The sequence below is a fragment of the Eubalaena glacialis genome, chromosome 19 (genome assembly GCF_028564815.1).
Source record: "Eubalaena glacialis isolate mEubGla1 chromosome 19, mEubGla1.1.hap2.+ XY, whole genome shotgun sequence".
Taxonomy (NCBI): domain Eukaryota; kingdom Metazoa; phylum Chordata; class Mammalia; order Artiodactyla; family Balaenidae; genus Eubalaena; species Eubalaena glacialis.
Genome location: NC_083734.1, coordinates 40,737,636 through 40,760,239, shown reverse-complemented (window position 1 = coordinate 40,760,239; position 22,604 = coordinate 40,737,636). Strand labels below are relative to the sequence as shown.

Sequence of the window (22,604 nt, the reverse complement as noted above, 5' to 3'; positions counted from 1 at the left end):
GAGTAGGTCTCAAGGCTCACCAGGTCCCAAGCCTCGGTGCTGCCTCCCCTTCTCTTCCTCCCCAACTTCCCTCTTCCTGCCCATGTCCATCCCCGCACTCCAAGTTCTCTTCCCTCCTTTGCTGCCATCTGCTCTTCCAGAAGCTTCTCCACATTGCCTGTCCTCCCCCGCCGTGGGGAGGCTTGTGCGTTTGTGTGCATGTGTCTGGGTCACAGGTACTGTGTTTGTGTGTGCCTGTGTGCACGGCATGTGTGGAACATACTTCCTCGGTCTGCATGTGGCTATGTCATGTGAATATCTGTATGTGTAACATGCTGGTCAGCTGCTGGGGTGTGTGTGTGTGTATGTGTGTGTGTGTGTGTGTCTGGGTTGCGTGCAGAAGTGCATCATTACACATGGGGTCTCCCCTACGCTGGAGGTACCTCGGACTCAAGGCGGTGGCCCCTGGAGGACCAATCCTCTAGCTTCGTTCTTGCCCTCCTTCAAGCCCTGGACACCACCCCTTTCCCATGCCAGGCCTTCCCCATGGAGAGAAGCAGGAAGAACTCCTTCCAGAAGCCTTCTCACCTGCCCAGCCCCACCCCCAGCAGGCTCTCGCCTCAGGCGATCCCAACATGCCCCCTTTTACATCTAAGAAACAGAAGCCTCAGAAAGGGCGCCACTGAGGCCTGCCCTAGTCACGAGTCCGCTGCTGGCTGGGAGGTCCGGCTGGGTGCAGGGGAAGTGGGACCACCCATGGGGAGTGAGCCGGCACAAAACAGGGCTGGCAGAGCCCTCAGGGGGCAGGGGCTGCTGGGGTAGCTACAGTGGGGGTGGCATCCCTAAAAAAATCGAGACCAGGATGCCGCAGCCAGAGGAGTTCACCGGTCCAGGAGCATTTGCACAAAAAGTCTGAGCCGGGGGCCAGCAATGGAGGCTTTACTGGTGTTGTCTAGTCTTCTCTAGGGAAGTGGGGGACGACAGCTTAAAATGGATTTTCAGCAATAATGGACTCCCTCCTGAACTGCAACACAAAAGAGAGAGTGTCACTTGGGCCTTGGTGGGAAGGTCAAAAGAGAGGGGTGAGCCCAGAGCCCTCTCCGAGGAAGGCCCTGGGGCTAAGGGGGCCTCTTCCTGCCATGCTGATGGGCGGCTGGTGTTCTGTTGTGTTCATTCAACACCAGGAAGCACGGGGTGCTGGGGAACCCCGTTTCCTCATTCCTGGCTTGATGGAGGTGTCCTGGGCCCAGGACTGGGGCCATCGGGTTCTCAGTAGGGAAGACACTAGCCTGAGCATTTCCAGTGAGGGTGAGGCTGTCTATACTCTGGGTGAGAAGCCTCCTGACGCTAGGACGACATTCTAGTTCCCGCTTTGAACCCAGGTCCTTGTCCCTGCCCTGGAGCGCTTACCCTCCATGGTTCCCAGGCCTCCAACCCTGGCCTTGGCACTGCGCCTCAGCCCACCGTAACCTTGTTTCCAGCAGCCTTTATGAGGTCACTGAGGTTGAGACATCACAGCCCACCCATCCCCCAGCCAGTCCCTCATTCCACTGTCCCAACCCCCACCTGGCTGTGTGAGGAATGGGGCCACCTGCACATCATAACACAGCCCCCTCCTGGGGGAGCTTGGGGCCAGCCTCACTTACTCTTTCCCAGCTCCTTGCGGCTGAGGGGACATGTTTGGGGGCTGGAGAAACTTCACTTCCCCTTCGATGGTGGCCCTCTTGAACCCTGGCTTGCTGAAGTCAAGGTAAGGGTGAGGGAAGTGCTTGTCTTCCTGCTTTGAAGCATCCTGCGGCACCCTGGCTTCTAGTGGTTCCTCTGGTGGCTTCTCTAGCACATCCTTAGTGAGGTTTTCCTGCTCTGGCTCTTCCACAGTGGGCTGGGCAGTGTGATCCACAGTGGGCTCTGTGGAAGGCGTCATGGCCATCTGGAGCGGGGCTTTGATCACCTGCCCCAAATTGGGCAAGTCCATCCTGCTGGAGGAGGCCATGGCCAGGGAAGATGCGAAGTTGATCAGGTCTGCCAGGCTGATGCTTTGTGGGGAGGGGGATGGCTGGGGGCTTGGAGGCTGCTGGGAGACTTTGTCTGGAGGAGCTGGCTGGGCACTGTAGGCCTGGCTCTGCTTCTTGGAGCACACAGTGTCCTTGGGGGCCGACGGCTGGTCTGGGTGGCAGGTGGTCTCTTTTGTGCTCTCCTTGATGGGCTGCATGCTGATCGCCTGTTGCAGGCTGTGTTCTGAGGCCTGGATGAACTTGTCTGCCCAGAAGAGGTGTTTGGAGGTCTGCACACAGAGGGAGCGGTGGTCGGTGGACACCGGGTCCTCCTCTGTGGTACTCAGGTAGCTGGAGTTTGACCTCATACTCCATCGGCTGATGTCCTGCTGCATTAGCCCTTCCATGTAGGGGTGGAGTGACTCTGTCTCATGCCCCTGTGGCTCAGGGTCTTCACTGAAGGGTTCCAAGTTAACCACCTTCAGCTTGGGCTCTGTGTCCAGCTTGGCCTCGGGCTTGAGCATGACAACTGGGCGCATCTCTGGCTGCGGGAAAGGCTTGGGCTTCCGTTCCGGCTCCAGTTCTGGGTCTAGGCGCAGGACCTCTTTGTCTGGGGGCTCCAGCTCTAGCAATTCTTTCTCCAGCTGAAAGGTTTCAACAGAAAGCTGAGGAGGGGCCTGCCCCCCAAAGTCCTCCCCGTCACCCATTCCCTGCCCTGCCCCCCTCGTGCTTCTTCTCACTTCCTTTCCCACACTTGCCTCTTCCAAGTGACCTGCCTAGGGCAGGGAGGCGGTGTGGGCAGCTGGTGAGGGCGGGTGTGCGCGCTCGTGCCAACACTGGCCTGGTGCTAGGGTCCCAGAATTGTCCAGGGTAGGGGCTGGTCGGGCTTTAGAGAAGACGGGCCCCAAAGAGCCCTGCCCCTGGACTCCCACCTCCCCATAAGATGTGATGCTGCCCATTATTACCTCCATGTCATCTTCCTCTTGTATTGGTTGGAACTGGTTTTGGTTTATGCCACCCCTAAGACAGAAGGAGACAGAGTGGGTGACAGGGCTCCATGGGGTGGCTTCAGGGGACGGTGTCTGGAGCCCTTAAGGCCCCCTGCCTTGTACACGAGCTGGCAAGATGCCCTCAGCTCACTCCCCTGTCTGTGCCCACTCCCACCAAGAATTCCAGACTCATTCTCAAACTTCAGTGAGTTCAGGAAGCGCCTAGAGAGCTGGCCAAGTTGCCCCCCGCCACCTTCAAAGAGGGATACAGTTGGTTGGAGGTGAGGCCCAGGAATCTTCATTTTAATCCAGCATTCCAGTGAGCCAGTGCCCTTGAAAGCGGCTCCCCACAGAGGGAAAAGCCCAGAGCAACGCCCTCTCCGGGACCTGCCTGCTCTCAGCTTGGCAGATCTGAAATGCAGGGGTGTATATGGAGGGTGCCCTTGGTTCTTGTTGGTATTTTGCTGTCATCTTGGCCGTTGCCCTCAGTGCTCAGCCACTGTGACCCCTCTCCGTCTTTAGGCAACTGCCCACCCTTCCCTTGGACAGCTCTGTCCTCAGAGAAATGCAGCTCTAAGGGATCAGGTCCCATCCATGTCTTGGGTGCGCCCCACCACCCCTCAGTCCTCCTCCAACGTCAGGGGCTGGGGGCAGAAGCAGAGGAGGATAGTACCCCCAGCCCCTGCTGCCTTTTGGCCTGGATACTGCCCTTGGGGAGATTTTGGAAACGGGCAAGTTAGAGGGAGATCCTGGGTGGGTACACATGAAAACTTCACAGCCATGGCAGTCAGTGAGGGTTGGTGATCTTGGAGGGTTGGGGAGAGGTCCTACGATGATGGGGGGACTAGTTCTCACTGTGTATCCACAATGTCCACCGACTCCTTGTCACAGCAGGGAAATCCATTGGCACCTGGCAGGGAGAAGGAGGTGAGGGCAGGGGAGCTGCAGGCGGGGACAGTCCCTGAGGGGTTCTGGAGCCCGGGCTGGTGGCGCTGCTCCAGCCACCCCTTCCCTCCCTGTCCCTCGCCTAAGCCCATGTGCCATCCCCTCGCCCATCCTGCCCCTCGTCTCCTCGCCCTCCCTTGCAGGGTCACCAGCCCTATCCTTCACGTCTGCTCCCTCCACCTTCCGTGATCCATCACTGTCCTCCATTAGGGTGAATACTAACAGTGGTCACTTCCGTTCATTGAGGGCTTCTAGCCCAGGTATTGTGTGGAGCACTTTATATGCTTTAGCTCATTGATTCAACACAAAAAATGAGAAGAGGTTCATTTGCCCAAAGTCCCTCAGCTGATCATTCAGGAAGTCAGGACCTGAATGCAGATTTCACTCAAGAAACTCTTTACTCCCCTGTCCCGCATGCCATCCTACCCTGGAGCCTACAACTGTGTGGGGTTCCCCATCACACCCCAGATGAACTTCACCTTTCTCCATTCCTGCCCCCTCTGCCCCCTTTCTCCACTCTCTCTGGCCAGCCTTCAGATTTGCCACTCACTCTAACCCTGGCCTCTCCTGCCCTGAAATCTGTCCTCTCTTCCCCTGGCTTCTCACACCATCACACCCTGGGGTCATCTATCTCCAACTCTGGGCCAGAGTTCTCACCCCAGGTGCTTGGTTTGAGGTGATGCTGACACCCATCTGGTTATTTATGAGCTCCAATCATCCTCTGCAGGAGAGACTGACTCCCTGGGGGAGGCCCCCCGCCCCAGTCCCCTTCCTGGAAGCTTGTATCTTTTATTGCAGAAGCTTCTTTTTCATCTTTTGGGGATAGGGGCCACCAGGCTGTCCCATTCTCTGCTCCCCAGCGTACTGGATAGAAGCTGATGGTGGGGCCATCATGGCAATGGGCAAGCTGGGTCCCTACAAGCCTGGAGTGTGGCAGGCAGTGACAGCCTTGGCTCTGGCTGAGAAGAATTGCTCCCAGGATTAGACCAGAAGGATTAGAATGTGCTGTGGCCTCTCCCTAGAAATGTAGAGGCTGGAGAGTGTCCTTGCATGGCTGGTGCTGTTCCTGGGATTTGGCTTCCTCCATGTTCAGCCTGGGCCTGGGATCCAGAGTGCTGGGCTAAGAGTACACCAGGGACAGGCTCACAGTGGTGGGCTCAGTGGTCTCTTCAGAACCCATCACCTCCTTGACCACCATGCTTCCTTCGACCATCCCTTGGCTTTCTCCCCACGTCTCTCTTCCTCTGCAATTCTACCTGCCCCAAGTGCTGCTATTCCTCAGGCTTCTGACCTCAGAGCCTTCTTTTGCTTGCTTTACAAAGTTTCCCTGGGAAATTTAATCAACACCTGCAGCCTTAACCCTTCCATAAACAGCAACTGTATATGGATAGAAGGGGAGAAATTATTATGGTGTAAACCTCATTGCAGCACTGGGGGATGGAAGCAAAAGTCTGAGGTTGATTCAACTTGGGGCCTCTGTACCCAACTTGGGGCCTCTGTACCCAACTTGCGGATGTTCTATTAGGGATTCAAGTGACATTCTGTAGTGCATGAAATCATTTCAATTTCCAATTGTGGGTTGCTATTATATAGAAATGTATTGATCTTGTATCCTGTAACCATCCTAAAATCTTATTAGTTCTAGTAACTTTTTTTAGATTCCATAGGGTTTTCTTTTTTTTTTTTTTAAGTTTTATTTATTTATTTTTGGCTGTGTTGTGTCCTCGTTGCTGCGCCTGGCATTTCTCTAGTTGTGGTGAGCGGGGGCTACTCTTCATTGCGGTGTGCGGGCTTCTCTTGTTGCGGAGCACGGGCTCTAGGCGTGGGGCTTCAGTAGTTGCGACATGCGGGCTTAGTAGCTGTGGCTCGCGGGCTCTAGAGCACAGGCTCAGTAGTTGTGGTGCACGGGCTTAGTTGCTCCGTGGCATGTGGGATCTTCCCGGACCAGGGCTCAAACCCGTGTCCCCTGCATTGGCGGGCGGATTCTTAACCACTGTACCACCAGGGAAGCCCTCCATAGGGTTTTCCATGTAAACAATAATGTTCGTGACTCAACACAGTCTTACTTCTTCGTTCCCAACTTGGATGTCTCTAATTTCCTTTTCTTGCCTTATTGCACTGAGAATAATCTCCAGTAAAATGTTGAAGAGAATTGAGAGTGGACATCCTTGCTTTGCTCCTGAGCTTAGGGGGAAAGCATTCAGTATTTCACCATGATGTATAATGTTATAATTTTTCTCATAGATGCCCTTTGTCAGGTTGAGGAAGTTCCCTTCTATTCCTAGTTTACTTAATTTTTAAATAGGAAGGGATGTTGGATTTTATCTGATGCTTTTTCTGAATTTATTGAGATTATCATATGGTTTTTCTTTTATATTCTGTTAATATATTATGTAAGTTATATATAGCATATATTATGTTAACATATGTTACATATTATTCTGTTAATAATTCTTTTATAATTTGTTTATGGTGAAATAAATAGATTTTTTTTAAAATTTTATTTATTTATTTATTTATGGCTGCGTTGGGTCTTCATTGCCGCACGCAGGCTTTCTCTAGTTGTGGTGAGTGGGGGCTACTCTTCGTTGTGGTGCGTGGGCTTCTCATTGCGGTGGCTTCTCTTGTTGCGGAGCACAGGCTCTAGGCGTGCGGGCTTCAGTAGTTGTGGCACGTGGGCTCAGTAGTTGTGGCGCATGGGCTTAGTTGTTCCGTGGCATGTGGGGTCTTCCTGGACCAGGGGTTGAACCCATGTCCCCTGCATTGGCAGGTGGATTCTTAACCACTGCGCCACCAGGGAAGCCCTAAATTGATTTTTTTAGATGTTAACTCAAGCTTGCATTCCTGGGATAAATCTCATTTGATCATGATGTACTATCTTTTTATACATCGTTGAATTTGATTTGCTAACTTTCAAAAAGGATTTTCACATACATGTTCACGAGGTATATTGGTGTGTAATTTTCTTTTCTTATTATTTCTTTGTTAGGTTTTGATATGCTGGCCTCATAGAATGAGTTGAGAAGTAACCCCTCTTCAATTTTCTGAAACAGTTTGTGTAAAATTGATATTATTTCTTCTTATGTTTGGTAGAAATCACAAATGAAGCTTGTGGACCTGGGCCTGGACTTTCCTTGTGTGAAGATTTTTAATTACAGATTCAACTTTCAAAAATAGATACAGGGCTATTTAGCCTATCTATTTCTTCTTTTTTATTGTGGTAAAATATACATAACATAAATTGCCCTTTTAAAACTATTTTTAAGTATACAGTTCAGTGGCATTAAGTACATTCACATTGTTGTGCAACCAACACTATCCATCCCCAGAATATCTATTCTTCTTGAGTCAGCTTTTGGAGTGTGTAATTTTTTTTTAAAGGAATTTATCCATTTCACCTAAGTTGTCAAATTTATTGGCACAATTTGTTCCTAATATTCCCTTGTTATCTTTTTCATATCTACAGAATCTGTAGTGATGTCACCTCTTTCATTCCTCATGCTAGTAATTTTTGTCTTTCTTTTTTTCTTGTTCATTTTGGCTGGAGATTTATCAATTTTGTTGGTCTTCTTGAACCAGCCAGAGATATGTCTGATTCCTGTCTGGTCACCCTAAAGTGACATCTGCCAGGCAATAGGCTCCTGAAGTCATAGGTTCCCAATCAGCTTTTTATGATTTCACTATTACACATGAACAACCAAGCATCACCAGGCATTTGAGAAAACTGCTAACATAGGAGTGACAGACCAAGAGAAAAAAGCACTCCAGAGTACCAGAGGTAATTTGAGAAACTGAAGGAAACTTAAAAACTCTAATCATCTTCAGAGATTCAGAAATGAAGATATTCAACAATATATTGCATCCAGAAAACAAGAACAGGATACTATTTAAAAAGAATTAAGAAAAGAAAGAGCTTTTTGGCAAATAGAATTGGAAAATAAAATACAGAGAATATTCCTAGAAAGTAGAACCAAAATATCAAGACAATGTGAGAGAAAAGGATCAAAAGGAAATCTAGGGCTTCCCTGTTGGCACAGTGGTTAGGAATCTGCCTGCCAACACAGGCGACACGGGCTTGAACCCTGGTCTGGGAAGATCCCACATGTTGTGGAGCAACTAAGCCTGTGCGCCACAACTACTGAGCCTGCGCTCTAGAGCCCGCGAGCCACAACTACTGAAGCCCACGCGCCTAGAACCTGTTTTCCACAACAAGAGAAGCCACTGCAATGAGAAGCCCGCACACCGCAACGAAGAGCAGCCCCCCACTCATTGCACCTAGAGAAAGCCCACGCGCAGCAATGAAGACCCAATGCAGCCAAAAATAAATAAATAAAATAAAGTTAAAAGGAAATCTAATTCTGGGTTATAGAAAGGGGATTCAGAAAGAATGGAGAACATGGAGAAGGAAAGAGAAATCAATATTTCCCTGAGCTGAAGGATGTCATTGGCTTAAAAGGGTTCACTGAATGCCCAGCACTACAGATGTCAAAAGATCTTTGCTGTAAAAGTTCATTGCACCAAGAACAAAGGATTCCTAATTGTTTCTAAGTGGAAAAACAAGTCACCTACAAGGGGAGGAGAATCATACTGGCAGCAGAGTTAGCAACAAAGGTTGTCTTTAAAATTTCTGAGGAAAATGGGTTTTAACCTAGAATTTTATATCCAGCCCAACTATCATTTCAGTCATGGAAAACTCAGAAAATTTACCTCCTCTTTTTTTTTTTTTTTTTTTTTTTTTTTGGGAAGTTATTTGAGGATGTGCTAAAGCAAAATAAAGGTGTAAAACAAGAGAGTCAGGAATGAAATAGTGTGTCCACCCCCGGAAAGAAGCTAAGTCCCAGAAGTTAACTGTATAGAGGCCCACAACCAGTACACATTGGTGCAGGAGAATAGAGGATCCTGGGCAGTAGGTCTCTGAAATAAAGAAGACCTGACAAGGTAGTTGGCTAGATGTAGAGGTTGAAGAAAACAAAGACTATAATAAAAGCAAAGAGTACAAGGAAAAGGCCACTAAAAACTCCAGGAAAAACAAAAAGCTGCATGAGAAAGAAAAGGTAGCTGTGGTACCTTTTCTGGCCCTGCAGTGAACAGTTTTTATGTAGTCACAATAAGGTAAATCCTGTTTATTAACTTTCAACTTTTAGAATCAATATATAAACAAAATTTGGAAAACATAATTATGGTTATGGGACAATATGAATGTTACCAACCTTGATATTAAAAAAAAAATACAGGTTAGAGGCTTTGGGAGGTGTAAGGCAGGGAGGAAAGCTGAAGGGAAAGGTAGGGTCACTAAAAACTTCATCTTACTATGTGTGGTGTCAAAAGATATTCTCTAAAGTTGATAAAAAAAAAATAAAGATATAAGTATATTAAATTTACAAAGGTTATCAGCATATCTAAAAACAATTGAAGTTGGGAGGATGGGGGAGGGTGGTGCCATTAGAGCAAGAAAGTGGTAATGTCTAGAGCTGATAAACCAAGAAAAAGCCTGTGAGCTTGTAGAGAGATAAGAAGGGAACTAGGCAGAAAAACTGTTCACATGAAACAAGAGTGGTTGCTCTGAGGAGTGAGGCTGGGGGTGTGTGGTATAGGGGATTCTTGTTTCTCATCACTGAATAAGCTCTTCAGTAATATTTAACCACATGCATATATTTCTCTGATAAAGTTAAAAGAAAATGTTGAGCCCCAGCTACTGGCCAGGCACTGTGCTAGGGGAGGAGGAGATAGTGATGAACATACACAGTCTCTGCCCCCCTGGAGCTTTCAAGCTTGTGGCTGTGACCGCAGGAGACCCTCCAATCTCTATTTCTTACTCTCACTTCTCCTGAGTTCTAGACTCAAACTGCAATCACTGATTACACATTTCTCCCTCAGGGGGCCTCAACTTCACCTTGTCCAAAACACTATGGATTCCTTGTCAAAGCCTGGAATTCCCCTGTTTCCTATTGTGACGTTGCTCAGGATTCACCTCTTCCTGAAGACCTTCCAGACTCTACCTCGAGGTGCTGAGCTAGGGACTCCTCGTCCAGTTGCCCCCACCCCACCCCTGCGGACTTCTATCTAAGCACACAGCTTCTTGCCGACCCTCAATTAGAGGTGGGTCGGGTGCGTGGGTTGCTCACTTTGAATCTCTGATCCTCTACACAGAGAGTCAGACATAACGTGGATGTTCAACAAAAGTCTGTGCAAAAAAATGGTTTCCTTATCCCTCTCACCCTGCCAAACCCTGCGGTTTATCCCCCATTTCTGACCTCAACCTCACACCCTGGTGTCCAGACTCTAGCCTGGCCAACACGGTTCTGCATGTCTGACCTGTCTTCCTTTCCAATCTCTCATCTCTCGATAACCTTCTCTGCCTGATTCATCCTTCATCCTATCACCCCAATTAGAGACCTGGGTCATTTGTGACCTTCTCACTTCCTCAGCTTCTGACCTTCCCACCACTGCTGTTGCTGACCTTCTCTTCCGACACCAAAGTCAACACAAACCCAGGACTCACTACCCCTCAAAACTCAGTTCTGAGTGCTTTGCACACATTCGATCCTCAGAGCCACTCTATGCACAGGTGGCCACGACTCTCCTCTTACAGATGAGGAAGCTTGCACAAGTCACACAGCTCTTAAGAGCAGTACCATGAGCTGAACACAAATCGGACTGGCTCCAAACCCTGTGGTGCTAACCATTGTGCTGTCTGAAATTTCTTTAGGCCTCTAGATGGACCACTGAACCATGTCCCCCCACCCCCATCCCCACTCCAACCTGGGCATCTCAATGACTGCAGAGTGAGCCTGCTGCATCACCCCTGCCTCTGCTCACGTCCAGACTCTAGGGTGGCCTCAAAGATCCTGCATGGTCTGACCTCTGCCTTCTTTATTCATCTCCTGGTATCCAGTTCCTTGCCTTGTCCCAAGCCCAAGACACCCTGGAGCATGGCAGGGTCTTTTGTGTCCCAGTGCCTTTGCACATGCTATTTCTGATATGCAGAAAGTCTCTCTCCTGACAAAATCCTACTCATGCCTGACAGCTCAAATCTCCATTGTCGTCATCTCAGTGATAAACCTAGCTGTCCAACCTACATTTTAATTTTTAGTTAACTCATCAGACTCGGCCTAGCACAAGACTAAGCCCTTACAAATAATAAATGCTAGCGAGGGTGTGGAGAAAAATAAACCCGCCTATACTGTTGGTGGGAATGTAAATTGGTACAGCCACTATGGAGAACAGTATGGAGGTTCCTTAAAAAACTAAAAATAGAGTTACCATATGATCCTGCAATCCCACTCCTGGGCATGTATCTGGAGAAAACTCTAATTCAAAAAGATACGTGCACCCCAATGTTCATTGCAGCACTATTTACAATAGCCAAGGCATGGAAGCAACCTAAATATCCATGGACAGATGAATGGATAAAGAAGATGTGGTATATATATACACAATGGAATATTACTCAGCCATTAAAAAGGCTGAAATAATGCCATTTGCAGCAACATGGATGGACCTAGAGATTATCATACTAAGTGAAGTAAGAGAGACAAAGAAAGACAAATATCATATGATATCACTTATATGTAGAATCTAAAAAAAATAAAAGATACAAACAAACTTATTTACAAAATAGAAAGAGACTCACAGGCACGGAAAACAAACTTATGGTTACCAAAGGGAAAGCGGGGGCAGGGGGGTAGGGATAACATATACACACTACTATATATTAAAATAGATAACCAACAAGGACTCACTGTATAGCACAGGGAAGTATACTCAACATTTTGTAATAGCCTATAAGGGAAAAGGATCTGAAAAAAAATATATAACAATTACTGTGTTGTACACCTGAAACTAATATGACATTGTAAATCAACTATACAATTAAAAAATAAAATAGGACTTCCCTGGTGGTGCAGTGGTTGAGAATCTGCCTGCCAGTGCAGGGGACACAGGTTTGAGCCCTGGTCTGGGAAGATCCCACATGCCGCGGAGCAACTGAGCCCGGGAGCCACAACTACTGAGCCCGCGTGTCACAACTACTGAAGCCCACGCATCTAGAGCCCGCGCTCCACAACAAAGAGAAGCCACTGCAGTGAGAAGCCCGCGCGCCCCAAAGAAGAGTAGCTCCTGCTCGCTGAAAGCCCACGCACAGCAATGAAGATCCAACGTAGCCATAAATAAATAAATAAATAAATGTATAAGTAAATTTATAAAATAAAATACTGTTCTCTGCTGAGAAAAAGAAAAAAAGAAAAAAGAAAAAGAAAAAAAAGAGTAAGTCCTGAAGGGGTGCAATAAATGTTGCAAGAGTGATTTAAGTTTTCTGCATCAATTTGTTTGCCTTAGGGAAAGCTGCTCTCTGGTAGTTGGTTCTTGGCACCTTTTGAAGGCTGGCCCATGTCCTCCTGGGAGAGAAGGTCCTGAGAAGAAAGCCTCCATTTCGGGGGTGGGGGTGGGGATCTGAGCCCCCATTATTAGAAACCTGGGAGATCCAGGGCCCTGAGGGGCAAACATCTTTGCTCGTTGGTACAGAGAAGGGTGCAAAGCACAAGGGATGCGCTCAGTAAACATCTGTTGAAGCAGATTGCTTTTCCCTGCAAAAGCTCCAAGCATCAACCAGGAACAACTTGATTTGATTTGGGGGTGGTTCTCGGCAGTTTGGGATAATTCATGTGTCGTTTCTGGGCACAGGGCCACTGCTCTTTCTGGGTACCCTGAAGCCCTCCAAGAACCCGCCGGGTCTGCGGCCTCCACCCCTCGGTGTGCACGTGTGTACACACAAGCTTGTGCACCGCGCAGGGCCAACGCTGGGTGGGTGTGGTGGTCAGGGTGGCACCGCCCCTCATCCTCGCGGGGATCGCGAGGGTTTTGGCTGGGGTCGACCTTCCTTCCAGGCGCCCGGCAGGGGCCCTCGCCGATCCCTGCCCCCGGCGCCCCGCCCCTCACTTTCACTTTTCCCGCCCCGGCCCTCCCTCCGCGCCCGGCCCCGCCTCGCCGCGCGCCCGCCCGCTCCCACCTGTCACCCCCATGCTGACCGAGGCTCTGTCGGGAAGGCGGGGAGCGGGCTGGTGGCTGCTGCCCCTCCGCCTCCAGTGCGCTCTTTGGTGGCGGGCTGTGGAGGGCGGTGGAGATGCCGGGGGCGCCGGCGTCTGTGATGTCGCCGCCTCTGTGACATCCCTGCCACGACCCCCGCGGGCAGGGAACAGCGCTCACGATCCCGGCGCGTGGGTGGGCTTGGCGGTTGGGTGGCATCTTCTGGAGTGGGCTGCCCCACCTCGCCCCGCAGCCGGAGCCCTTCTCCCGGAGACACGGGGCGGCTCTGCTCTCTACAGCAGGCCCAGAGCGGTGGAGGGCGGCGACCTGTAAGCCTGGGGTCTGCTAGGCTGAACTTTGCACCTGCCCTGGGCACACTGGCACAAGGCTGCTGCCCCTTCTGTGTGCCCAGGACCCTCCAAGAACCTGCTGAACCTGCCACCTTTACCCCAAGTTGTGCACGTTGTGTCCAGTGCACACACACTGGGGCACAGCTTTCGGGTGTAGAGCCAGATTAGATAAGGCACCCTGTGTGCTGGTGGCACCCATCCTCAGACAGGTCCTCTCCCACCACCAGGGAACCAACTTTGGGAAAGTCATCTCTGATCACCTGCAGACACTTGGGTGGCTGGAAGGGCTGGGAGCGCAGGCTCACTCCCAGTTCAGTTCCTGGGAAGCCAGACCTCAGGGACAGAGGAGTGTCGGGGAGGGGGGGGCATGTCTTTGTTCTGGGCATGTGGTCTGCCCCCACCTATCCCTGCTGGGTCAGTGCCCAGGCCTCGACATCCTCCTCCTCCTCCCCTCAGCCTGGCAGCGTTCTGCCAGGGACTTCCCTGCTGTCACCGGGTGGGGGATCTTGCCTAACTGGTCTGAATGGATAGCTCAGAGGCAGAACTGGAAGCACCAACTGGGAGGAGTGGTGGGAAAAGCAGCCCCATTCAAGGGCTGAAAACAGTCCTTGCCTATGGGGCAAGACTTGACAAGATCCCACCAAGAAGGCACAAGGAGGCTGCTGTTAGGATGTGAGGTTCAGCACACAGGCAGGCGCGAGTGGAGACAACCGTGGCCTAAACACACTTATCATTACTGCAAACTTTATTGCCCAGGAGGAGTTCCCTAACGTCTCAACTCTGCAGGACCAAGGCTGCAGTTCTTCACGTACGGGGGGCCGGGGGTCTCTCCCTGGGGAGCAGCATGGCTCAATGTGGAGAGCTGGGCAGAGGCCACCATGGCAAAATGTGGGGATGAGCTTCTCCCCAGATGGAATCTCAGGGGACATCCCCTCACCCCGCAACAATTCACAGTTGATTAATGCTACATGAGTGCTGATCAGCTCCCCCGGAAAGAAGAGGCTGGGCTGGGGTGATGGTAGGGGGTGCTCACCTTAAAGAAACCTGAAGGAGGTTTGAGGGGTCACATGCATGGAGAAGGGTCAAGAGCTGAGTCCCTTCACCCCATCTCCTGGCCTGCTTGTGCTCATGCAGAACCGCTGGCCTGCCCTCCTGGAGGGCAGCCGTGAAAGTGCTTGAGGTCATCAGAGTGCAAAGTGCAGCTGGCAGTGCCCCCGAGACCAGGGGCAGCAGGATCAGTGAGTGTCTCGGGAAGCTCATGTGAGGATGTTGAGAGCCGTGGCCTGGGTAACAGTAGCGCCTGTGTCTGCTGCCTTCTCTCGAGTCTATCGTGCTCTGTCCTCAGACCGTTCCCGTCAGGTAGGTCTCATGTCACCCTTCACTACTACAGATGAGGGAGCCGAGTGCCAGCTGGGCAGGGGCGGTGCTGGGCCTGCGGTTGGGGCTCAGGGCCTGCTGCTCTGGGGAAGACTGGTGGCCAGCAGCAAAGGGGCATGTGCTTAGGGACTGAGAACCATGTCACTTGAACGCCTTCTCTGGTCCTTGGCTAAAGCTGAGCTCAGCTCAGGGCCTGGGTTGCGGCTCCCTGAGAAGTGTGGTGTTTTCTCCCAGGGAGACCCCCAGTGTCAGGCATTCCTCCCTCCCTGACCTGGTCTGAAAAGCACCTAGAGATAGAAGGGGGGCTGATGGCCAGGCAAGGCCGGCCAAGGGGGCCAGAGGGCCCCCTCCATTAACCCAAGGGTAGGCACACCTGCTGCCCCCGTCCTGTACTGGGCCTGGGGGTAGGTCATTAGATGCTCATACCTGCCTGGAAGCTGAGGGAGGGGCTCGCCCAACTCTCTGGGACCTGGGCCGGAAGCCACTCTCCCCTGACTGCCAGCAAGTGGCCACTGATCCTAATGGGTCAGGCCAGCTTGTCAGGACCAAGGCAGAGAAGACCCTCTTTGTTCCCCATGGGAAGAGGCCTCCTGCCTTCCTCCTCCTCCTCCTTATGTGGGCTCAGGCAGGACACAGGTGGGAGATCCTGGGAGGTGTTCTGCTAGCCCCACCTTACTGCTGCCAGCCCCTGGTCCCACCGCTGAGCCACGGGCTGGCAGACCCCTGGGAGCAGGCAGGCTGAGCCTGTGTCTCAGGGGCAGCGTTGAGCACCGAGAAGGAAGGTCGCTTCTGGCCGAGTGGAGCCAGTGGTGGAAGGCTGGTTAGGGCCTGTTCTCCAGCTGGCCGTGCTTGACCCTCCAGCTCCAGGCGAAGCTGCCATCAGGGGCCAGGGTGCACTGCAGGTCGATGCCCGAGTCTGGCACCTCCATGTCGTAGCGCACGGGCTGCCCGTCCTTGGTCACCAAGCTGAAGGCTGAGGCTGGGATCTAGGGGCAGAGCAAACCAATGGGCCTGAGAGTGGCAAGGGGCACCGAAGGTTCCTAGAAGTGCGGTGCTGATGGTCTCCTGCCGTGCTGGCAGACACCTCCCTCCAGCCGAGTAGGCAGCCCTGAGGTATCATCTGCCTTTCATTCTGGAACACTTGGAGAATCTCACCTGGCCCAAGTGTGGATCCTGAGGACCCTTCAATCACCACGGCCAGTCTTGCCCTGGGACCCCGGGGGACATCTGGGGCCAACTATTCCCTCTGGGGCCAACTATTCCCTCTGGGGCCATTTCTACTTATTCAAAAGCCTCCTTCCTGGATGACTGGGCTAGGTGCACTGGGTTGTGGGGCTCTGCCCCTAAGCGTGTACCTGCTCCCTTACCTGGCTGCTGATGCCGGTTGCGATGTCTCCCACCTTGACCCGGTGGAATTCCCGGATGTGCAGGTGTTCGCCATTGAGAGACTGTATTTGGACTTTCACACCTAGAAGGCAGGTAAGGCGACCATCAGGAGAGCGGCTGCTAGCTCCCTAAGGCGCCCTATGTAGGGGGAAGCAGGGTGGCTGTGGGGAAGCTGCAGAGATGACATTGAGGATGGAGTGGCTGTAATGTTATACCCCTGCTAGCTCTTACTGGCCATTTCCTGTCAACACCAGGAATTTGGCCTGCACAGTGCAAAGATCTAAGGCTGGCTCCTGTGGGGAAGTAGTATTTCAACTTACAAAGCAGAAAGGAACTGGACACAAAGATTCTTAAATTAGATTGTGGGCAACTTAGATTGTAAGTCCCTGAGGTGGAGCGGCCTCTGGCCAGGCATGGGGGCTTGATGCCATGAGTCTCACTGTCCCCAGGGAACCGTGAGCTGATGAAACCCTCATTCTATCAAAATCACAACATGACCTCTGCAACCACGCTTGAAAACAGAGTTCTACATATGTTGTCCTTCTCATCTTCTGACTTCAAATGTCAGAGGAGGATCTCAGCAAACCTACTGCTGAGTTTTTTTTTTTTTTTTTTAATATTTATTTATTTTTGGCTGCGTTGGGTCTTTGTAGCTGTGTGCGGGCGGGCTTTCTCTAGTTGTGGAGAGCAGAGGCTACTCTTTGTTGCGGTGCACAGGCTTCTCATTGCGGTGGCTTCTCTTGTTGCGGAGCACGGGCTCTAGGCGCGCGGGCTTCAGTAGTTGTGGCTCACGGGCTCTAGAGTTCAGGCTCAGTAGTTGTGGCGCACGGGCTTTGTTGCCCCATGGCATGGAGGATCTTCCCGGACCAGGGCTCAAACCTGTGTCCCCTGCACTGGCAGGTGGATTCTTAACCACTGTGCCACGAGGGAAGCCCCTATTGCTGAGTTCTTGATTAAAACGCTCATGGGGTCCTGTTCTTCCTTTTCCCTTTAGAAGACATTAATTGCTCAGTTTTTGGACTCCAGGCCAGGAAAGACTGCTCTCTGCCCCAAGCTAGAGGCCTTCTGGGACTCTATCAGCTGCTCACAAGGGGCAATGGTTCTCGACTGCCCCATGAGGAAAGGCTCTGGGTGATCAGGGCCTTTACTCTAAACCAACTTAAAGGCCAGGTACCTCAAATTCTGGGTGCCAGGTGCCTTCCTCTCCCTTCCCCACTGTGCCCCACTCTCAGACTCCCCAGTCCCAGGCGGATCAGGTGACTGTACCGTTGAAATAGCTCGGCATGTCGGTGGGCCGCCCCCGGGCCAGCACCATGTTCCAGCTGGAGCTGCGGGCCTCCGCCTGGCTGCCCCACGAGTGCACGCCGGAACTCAGGGTGTCCCGTGAGCTCTGAGAGGCCCTGGACGGGTTCTGAAACAAGAGTGGGCACAGACTCAGGCTCCTGGGCTCAGGGAACCATCTCTGGCCTTGGTCTGATTTGGCGAGGAAGTGCCCATGTCCTAGGCTGGAGCGTGGCTCTCCTGAGCACTGGGGCTCAGCACAGGACTGAGTTCCTGAGGGGCCCTTGGGCTGGAGGAGGGTGAACAGTAATTCTATGGGGACCAAAGCCAAGCCTTTCGCCTCACTATCCTAGTAGCCAAACCAGTCCCTAATTCCCAGGTGTGTTGGAGATGCACCGTCTCATTCTGAGAAACCAGGACCCCTGCCCCATTGAGGACCCCTCCCAGAAGGAACGGGCAATCCTGTCACCTGCCCTTTACCCACTACTTGCACGCGGCCCCTTCACTGGCCGGACACAAAGCCACCTGCCCTGTGCCCCGGCTCCTGGTCCACGGCCAACTCACCTTCTCACTGTCATCTGACAGGGAGAGGCTGTCGACGCTGAGGCATGAGAGGATTTGCTCCTGTTCCTCCAGAGAAAATGGCTGCGACAGGCTGTTCAGAAATAATTCTGCAGAGAAAGGCAGAAGATGGCTGTGAAAGACTGGGAGGGTCCGGCTGTGCCGTCGGCCTTCTTCTGCACAGACTGCTGACCCTTGGGAAGAGGACGAAGCCCAGGACTTGGTGCAGGGCCCAGGCCCGTGCTCAGGGGCCCGGAGGCCGTGGCTGCCCGTACCTATTTCCAGCTGTTGCAGCTCTTGCTCGGGGAAGGTTGCCTTCCGCTCTGGTGAGCTGGAGTTCTTGGCTGGGGCCGGATCTAGGGAGGACAGAGCCAGTGGTTCCCACGTCCCGGACTCTTCTTTGCCCCAGTGCAGGCTGGGAGACTTGTTCTGCTCTGGGGGCTCCGGGGGTGGAGGAGGCTGGAGCTTAGGGGCCCCGCCTGCTGCGTCCTCAGCTGGCTGGGGCCCCGGGGCCTCTGGAGAGAGCTCCCCTGGCGAGAGCTCCACTGGTGGGGCACGTAGGGTCTGGTGAGGGTGCCCTTGGCTTGGCGGTGGGTGGGCTTGGAGTGGCGGCGGATGTCTTGGTTCTTTGTACTCTCCCCTCCAAGGGCTCCTCAGACCTCCCACTACAAAACAGAGAGCACATGTGGTGAGGTGGAAATGGGCCAGGCCAGGTGGCCTTTCCTGAGCAGAAGAGGGCCAGAAGTGGGCAGTGAGGGTGGCCTTTTGCCCGGCCAGGACATGACTTTGGAGGGCAGTGCGTGGTCTCCAGAGGAGGCCTCTTCCATAAGATGGCCCCGATGACGGGACTAGGACAGTATTTCTTTTATTCCATTTTCCTCCTAGGTAACAACTGCAAATTTAAAAATTACAGAATTGGCTCCAGAGAAGGACTTTGTTAATATTAATAGTAAAGAGAAGATTTAAAAATAGCTCTGGGGTAATGCCAACACAGAGTTCCCAGGCGAATGGGCCTCGCTGACCCTCCGTCTCTCTTACCCCTCCCTTCCCGATAGTCAGTGCTTCCTGAAGACACCATAACTCTGGAGTGGGGGGAAATTCAGCCCCGGGGCCATTACAACTACCATCTGTGTTTGGCGTCGGGGGTCTATGCAAAGTCTCTCTTCTGTTTTACTTATTCCCTTTCGTTCCCATAACCACTGTCTCTCCCTTGCCACCCCCTACCCCACCCCCGGCTGATGTTCTCTTATATTCAACATGTCATTTTGGGTTTGATCGAATTCTTGCAAAGCATGTGTTGTTTTTATTTATCAATTTTTTTTAATACATTTATTTTATTTTTGGCTGCGTTGGGTCTTTGTTGCTGTGCATGGACTTTCTGTAGTTGTGGCGAGCGGGGGCTACGCTCCGTCGTGGTGCGCAGGCTTCTCATTGCAGTGGCTTCTCTTGTTGCGGAACACAGGCTCTAGGCGCGCGGGCTTCAGTAGTTGTGGCACGCGGGCCCAGCCGTTGTGGCTCGCGGGCTCTAGAGCGCAGGCTCAGTAGTTGTGGCGCATGGGTCTAGCTGCTCTGCGGCATGTGGGATCTTCCCGGCCCAGGGCTCGAACCTGCATCCCCCGCATTGGCAGGCGGATTCTTAACCACTGCGCCACCAGGGAAGCCCTATTTATCAATTTTTAATTTACAGAAAAGGCACTGTGTTCTAGGCCTCGCTCTGTTAGTCCTCTTTGCAGCCAGCACTGTGGCCTGAAGATCCAGCCAGGTTGCCCCATGAGCACTGAGTTGCTTTAACTGCTGTGAGCGCTGCGTGGAGTGTCCCCCACCCTCCACCCCCACCTTTGGCCTCTCCAAGCTCCCAGGGAGGGACACCTGACTGCACCCAACTCCCCTCCCACGAACGACACTGCAGCGTGCATCCGCAGGCGTGTCCCCTCATGGACCTGGGCAGGGTTTCTTTGGCGGTGCGCCCTGGAGCGGGGTGCTGGGTCCCGGGTCCCGGGTCTGCAGACGTCTGCCAGAGTGCTGCCAGGTGCTCTCCAGCAGAGCCTAAAGGCCACTGTCCCTCATCCCCACCAACACTTGGTGTGACACCAACTTCCTGATTTTCCCCACACAAATGGCTAGAAAGTGATACCTGGCTTTATTTCACATTCTCTGATACTAATGAGTTCAAGCCTCCCTTTATATGTTGTAACCCCTTGCCCCATCTCTGGGCACAGCCTCTGCATCAAGACATAGTACTAAGCACTTTGACTCACGTGACCTCAGTCTTCCTAACAAGCCTGAGGCTGGTGTCATGCCCATGCTCTAGACGGGGAAACCAAGGCTCTGAGAGGCTGAGTACCTTGCTCTTAGCCACTACACGACCCCGCCGCCTCTCTCGCCCCCTGCAGCCAGCATGGGGCTCTTACCATGCTGCAGCGCCAGGCTGACCTTCCCCCCCAGCTCCGCTGCAGACGCTCGGTGGACAGGCTCTTTCCTGAGCCCCTCCTGGATGGCCTGGGCTGTGAGGGGGGCACAGGAGGGCGGGATCTCCCTCACAGGCGGAGGCTCGCTGGCAATCTGGGGGTCAAAAGGCAACATATGAGGCCTGCCTCCCTGTCACTTCCTGGCCCCCAGCTTTCTGTTCTTGCTCCTCCCCACTCTCCCCTGCCCTGCTGTGCTGGGGTCGGTCGCAAGGACTAGAGTGGCCTGGGCTACAGTGAGGGCTGGGACTTTTCCAAGAAAAGGTAGGACAGCACAGAGCCAGGGGGTGAGGCACCCATGACCCCCAGGCCCAGCCTGTCAGGAGGCAGGCAGAGGTGGCCCGGGGTGTGGACGCAAGAGAGCCCTGAACCATGAACCCAAGAAGACCCCTCACCTAGGATCTGCCCTTGGACCCTCAGATTCGAGTAGCCAAGTATTTTAGTCAGGATCCCACATTTAGGATGAGGCCTCTGCTTGCTCCCATCTGCCACTGAAGAGCGGCCAAAATGGGAGGCCACATCAAGCCTGCGGCCTGGGCCCCGTGGCCCTGCTGGCTGTCCCAGGTGCTGTCACGGACCTTGAGGCACAGCGGCCCTCGGAAGTACTGGGTCCAAGGGTGACAGCCATTGAGCATGTGCAGCATCATGCAACAGCTGCTCCAGATGTCCACCTTGGCATCACAGGGCTTGCCCATCACCACCTCTGGCGCCATGTGGGTCTCTGTACCGGGGATGTAGTCCCCTGAGAAGGTGAGGAGAGACAGAAAAGGCAACTGTGAACTCTGATGGGCAGAAGCCTCGGCAATGACCACCCGAGTCAATTCCTGAAACACCCTGACTGTCTCAAAGTACTTTAAATAGAGATAAAGCCTCCAAATCAAACTTGCTGGGGCTGAGCCAAGTCGGGGATTGTCCTGGGCACTAGGACAAAGAATATATCATCCAAAACACGGGCTCTGCCCTGTGGACCAAACCCTTAAAGTGCTTTCCAAAAAGGGGGAGGGGCCTAGACACTGGAAATTCGGTTGTAGAAGACTGATTACTGGTATGATGTTCCTAAAATGTAGGTTTAAAAAAAAAAAAAGGAAAAAGAAAACTTATATGCATAAAAGGCTAGAAAGATTGATGCCAGATGTGAACAGTATTTTTTTCTGGTGGTTTGTATTTTTTATTTTTGCTTAGCTTTACTTTCTGCAAAAGATATTAGAAAAGATATTTTTGTAATAAGAAGAAAACACTACAGTTCTTTCAAAGTGGAGGGCAGGTGTCCATGTTCAATTTACATCTTCAGAATTACCAACAGTCCTTTAACAACAAAGAATCACTTCTAAAAGACTGTTTTTCCTTTGGTCAAAATGAAATAATTTTATGCTAATGCTATAAATAAAAAAGCAGGGCACAAAATTGTGTTATAATGGCCTTAACTATGTATGGAAAAAAAAAAGACCTGGAGGGAATTATCTAAAATATTCATGATTATCTCTCTGGGCAAGAGGAATGGTGAGAATTCTTTTTTCCTCCCCTTCCATACCACTTAACACTGTAGTTGCCAAATATTTTACAGAGGGTATGGATTATTTTGATAATCAGAAGAATGTAAGTTAAAAACAGGGATTTCTTCAGCTACTGAGCCCCAGCCCCTTGGTCAGCCTTCCCATTTTGGTTTCAGAGACTGTGCTCTCAGAGGCACAGGAGGGCTGAGGTCGCAGGCTGGGAGCACAGCTCCCCAGAAAAGGCTGGACAAGAGGGGTGGAGCTCTGGGGCCTCTGAGGTAGGAGACCTGGGGACCTCGGGCGAGGCACCCAGCCTTTCTGTTCCCTCCCCTGTATAACAGGAACATCAGAAACAAGCATCTGATATGCATTATTGCATTTTAGCCTAACAACAAAAGCCTCATGATAACCTAGGGTTGCTGTGGGACTGAAGTATCTTGGTGGACCTAAAGTGCTCACATCTCTGATTGCCATTAAGGAAAGTACAGGAGAAGGCGCATGGCTAATGCGTAGTAAAGGCTACTGGCTATTATCATTGTGGGGAGCGGTGGCGGGGAGGGGCGTACCTGTGAGCAAAGACTTCCCCAGGCCATCGGGTTGAAGGCACACAGCATGGCCAAAGTCGCAGAGGGCTGCGTGGCTCCCATCGCTGGACAGGAGCACGTTGTCGGCTGCCAGGCCACCCCCGGGAAGAAGAGGAACAGGTGAGTCACCAAGGGCCCCGGCCCAATCTGCACCTCCGGCGAGGCGATTTTCTGGC

The 22,604-nt window shown here is 52.2% G+C and overlaps 2 protein-coding genes across 2 annotated transcripts in view; both read right to left on the bottom strand.

Moving 5' to 3' along the window:
* Nucleotides 1–918: 918 nt before the first annotated feature.
* Nucleotides 919–15,071, bottom strand: SPATA32 (spermatogenesis associated 32). Its single transcript, XM_061176916.1, is given in 8 exon segments — nucleotides 919–1,003; nucleotides 1,626–2,617; nucleotides 2,939–2,993; nucleotides 3,818–3,872; nucleotides 12,915–12,938; nucleotides 12,941–13,224; nucleotides 13,477–13,600; nucleotides 15,032–15,071. Coding segments are annotated over 8 exon segments (1,659 nt in total).
* The window catches only part of MAP3K14 (mitogen-activated protein kinase kinase kinase 14), a 42,003-nt gene continuing 33,407 nt past the window's right edge, over nucleotides 14,009–22,604 (bottom strand). Inside the window, exons 9-16 of the mRNA XM_061175595.1 lie at nucleotides 22,411–22,515; nucleotides 20,930–21,093; nucleotides 20,298–20,448; nucleotides 18,162–18,551; nucleotides 17,890–17,996; nucleotides 17,311–17,455; nucleotides 16,026–16,126; nucleotides 14,009–15,644 (exon numbers count right to left, since the gene is read on the bottom strand). Coding sequence (XP_061031578.1) covers nucleotides 15,480–15,644; nucleotides 16,026–16,126; nucleotides 17,311–17,455; nucleotides 17,890–17,996; nucleotides 18,162–18,551; nucleotides 20,298–20,448; nucleotides 20,930–21,093; nucleotides 22,411–22,515 — 1,328 coding nt within the window. The 3' untranslated portion in view covers nucleotides 14,009–15,479. The remainder of the gene's footprint in view (nucleotides 15,645–16,025; nucleotides 16,127–17,310; nucleotides 17,456–17,889; nucleotides 17,997–18,161; nucleotides 18,552–20,297; nucleotides 20,449–20,929; nucleotides 21,094–22,410; nucleotides 22,516–22,604) is intronic.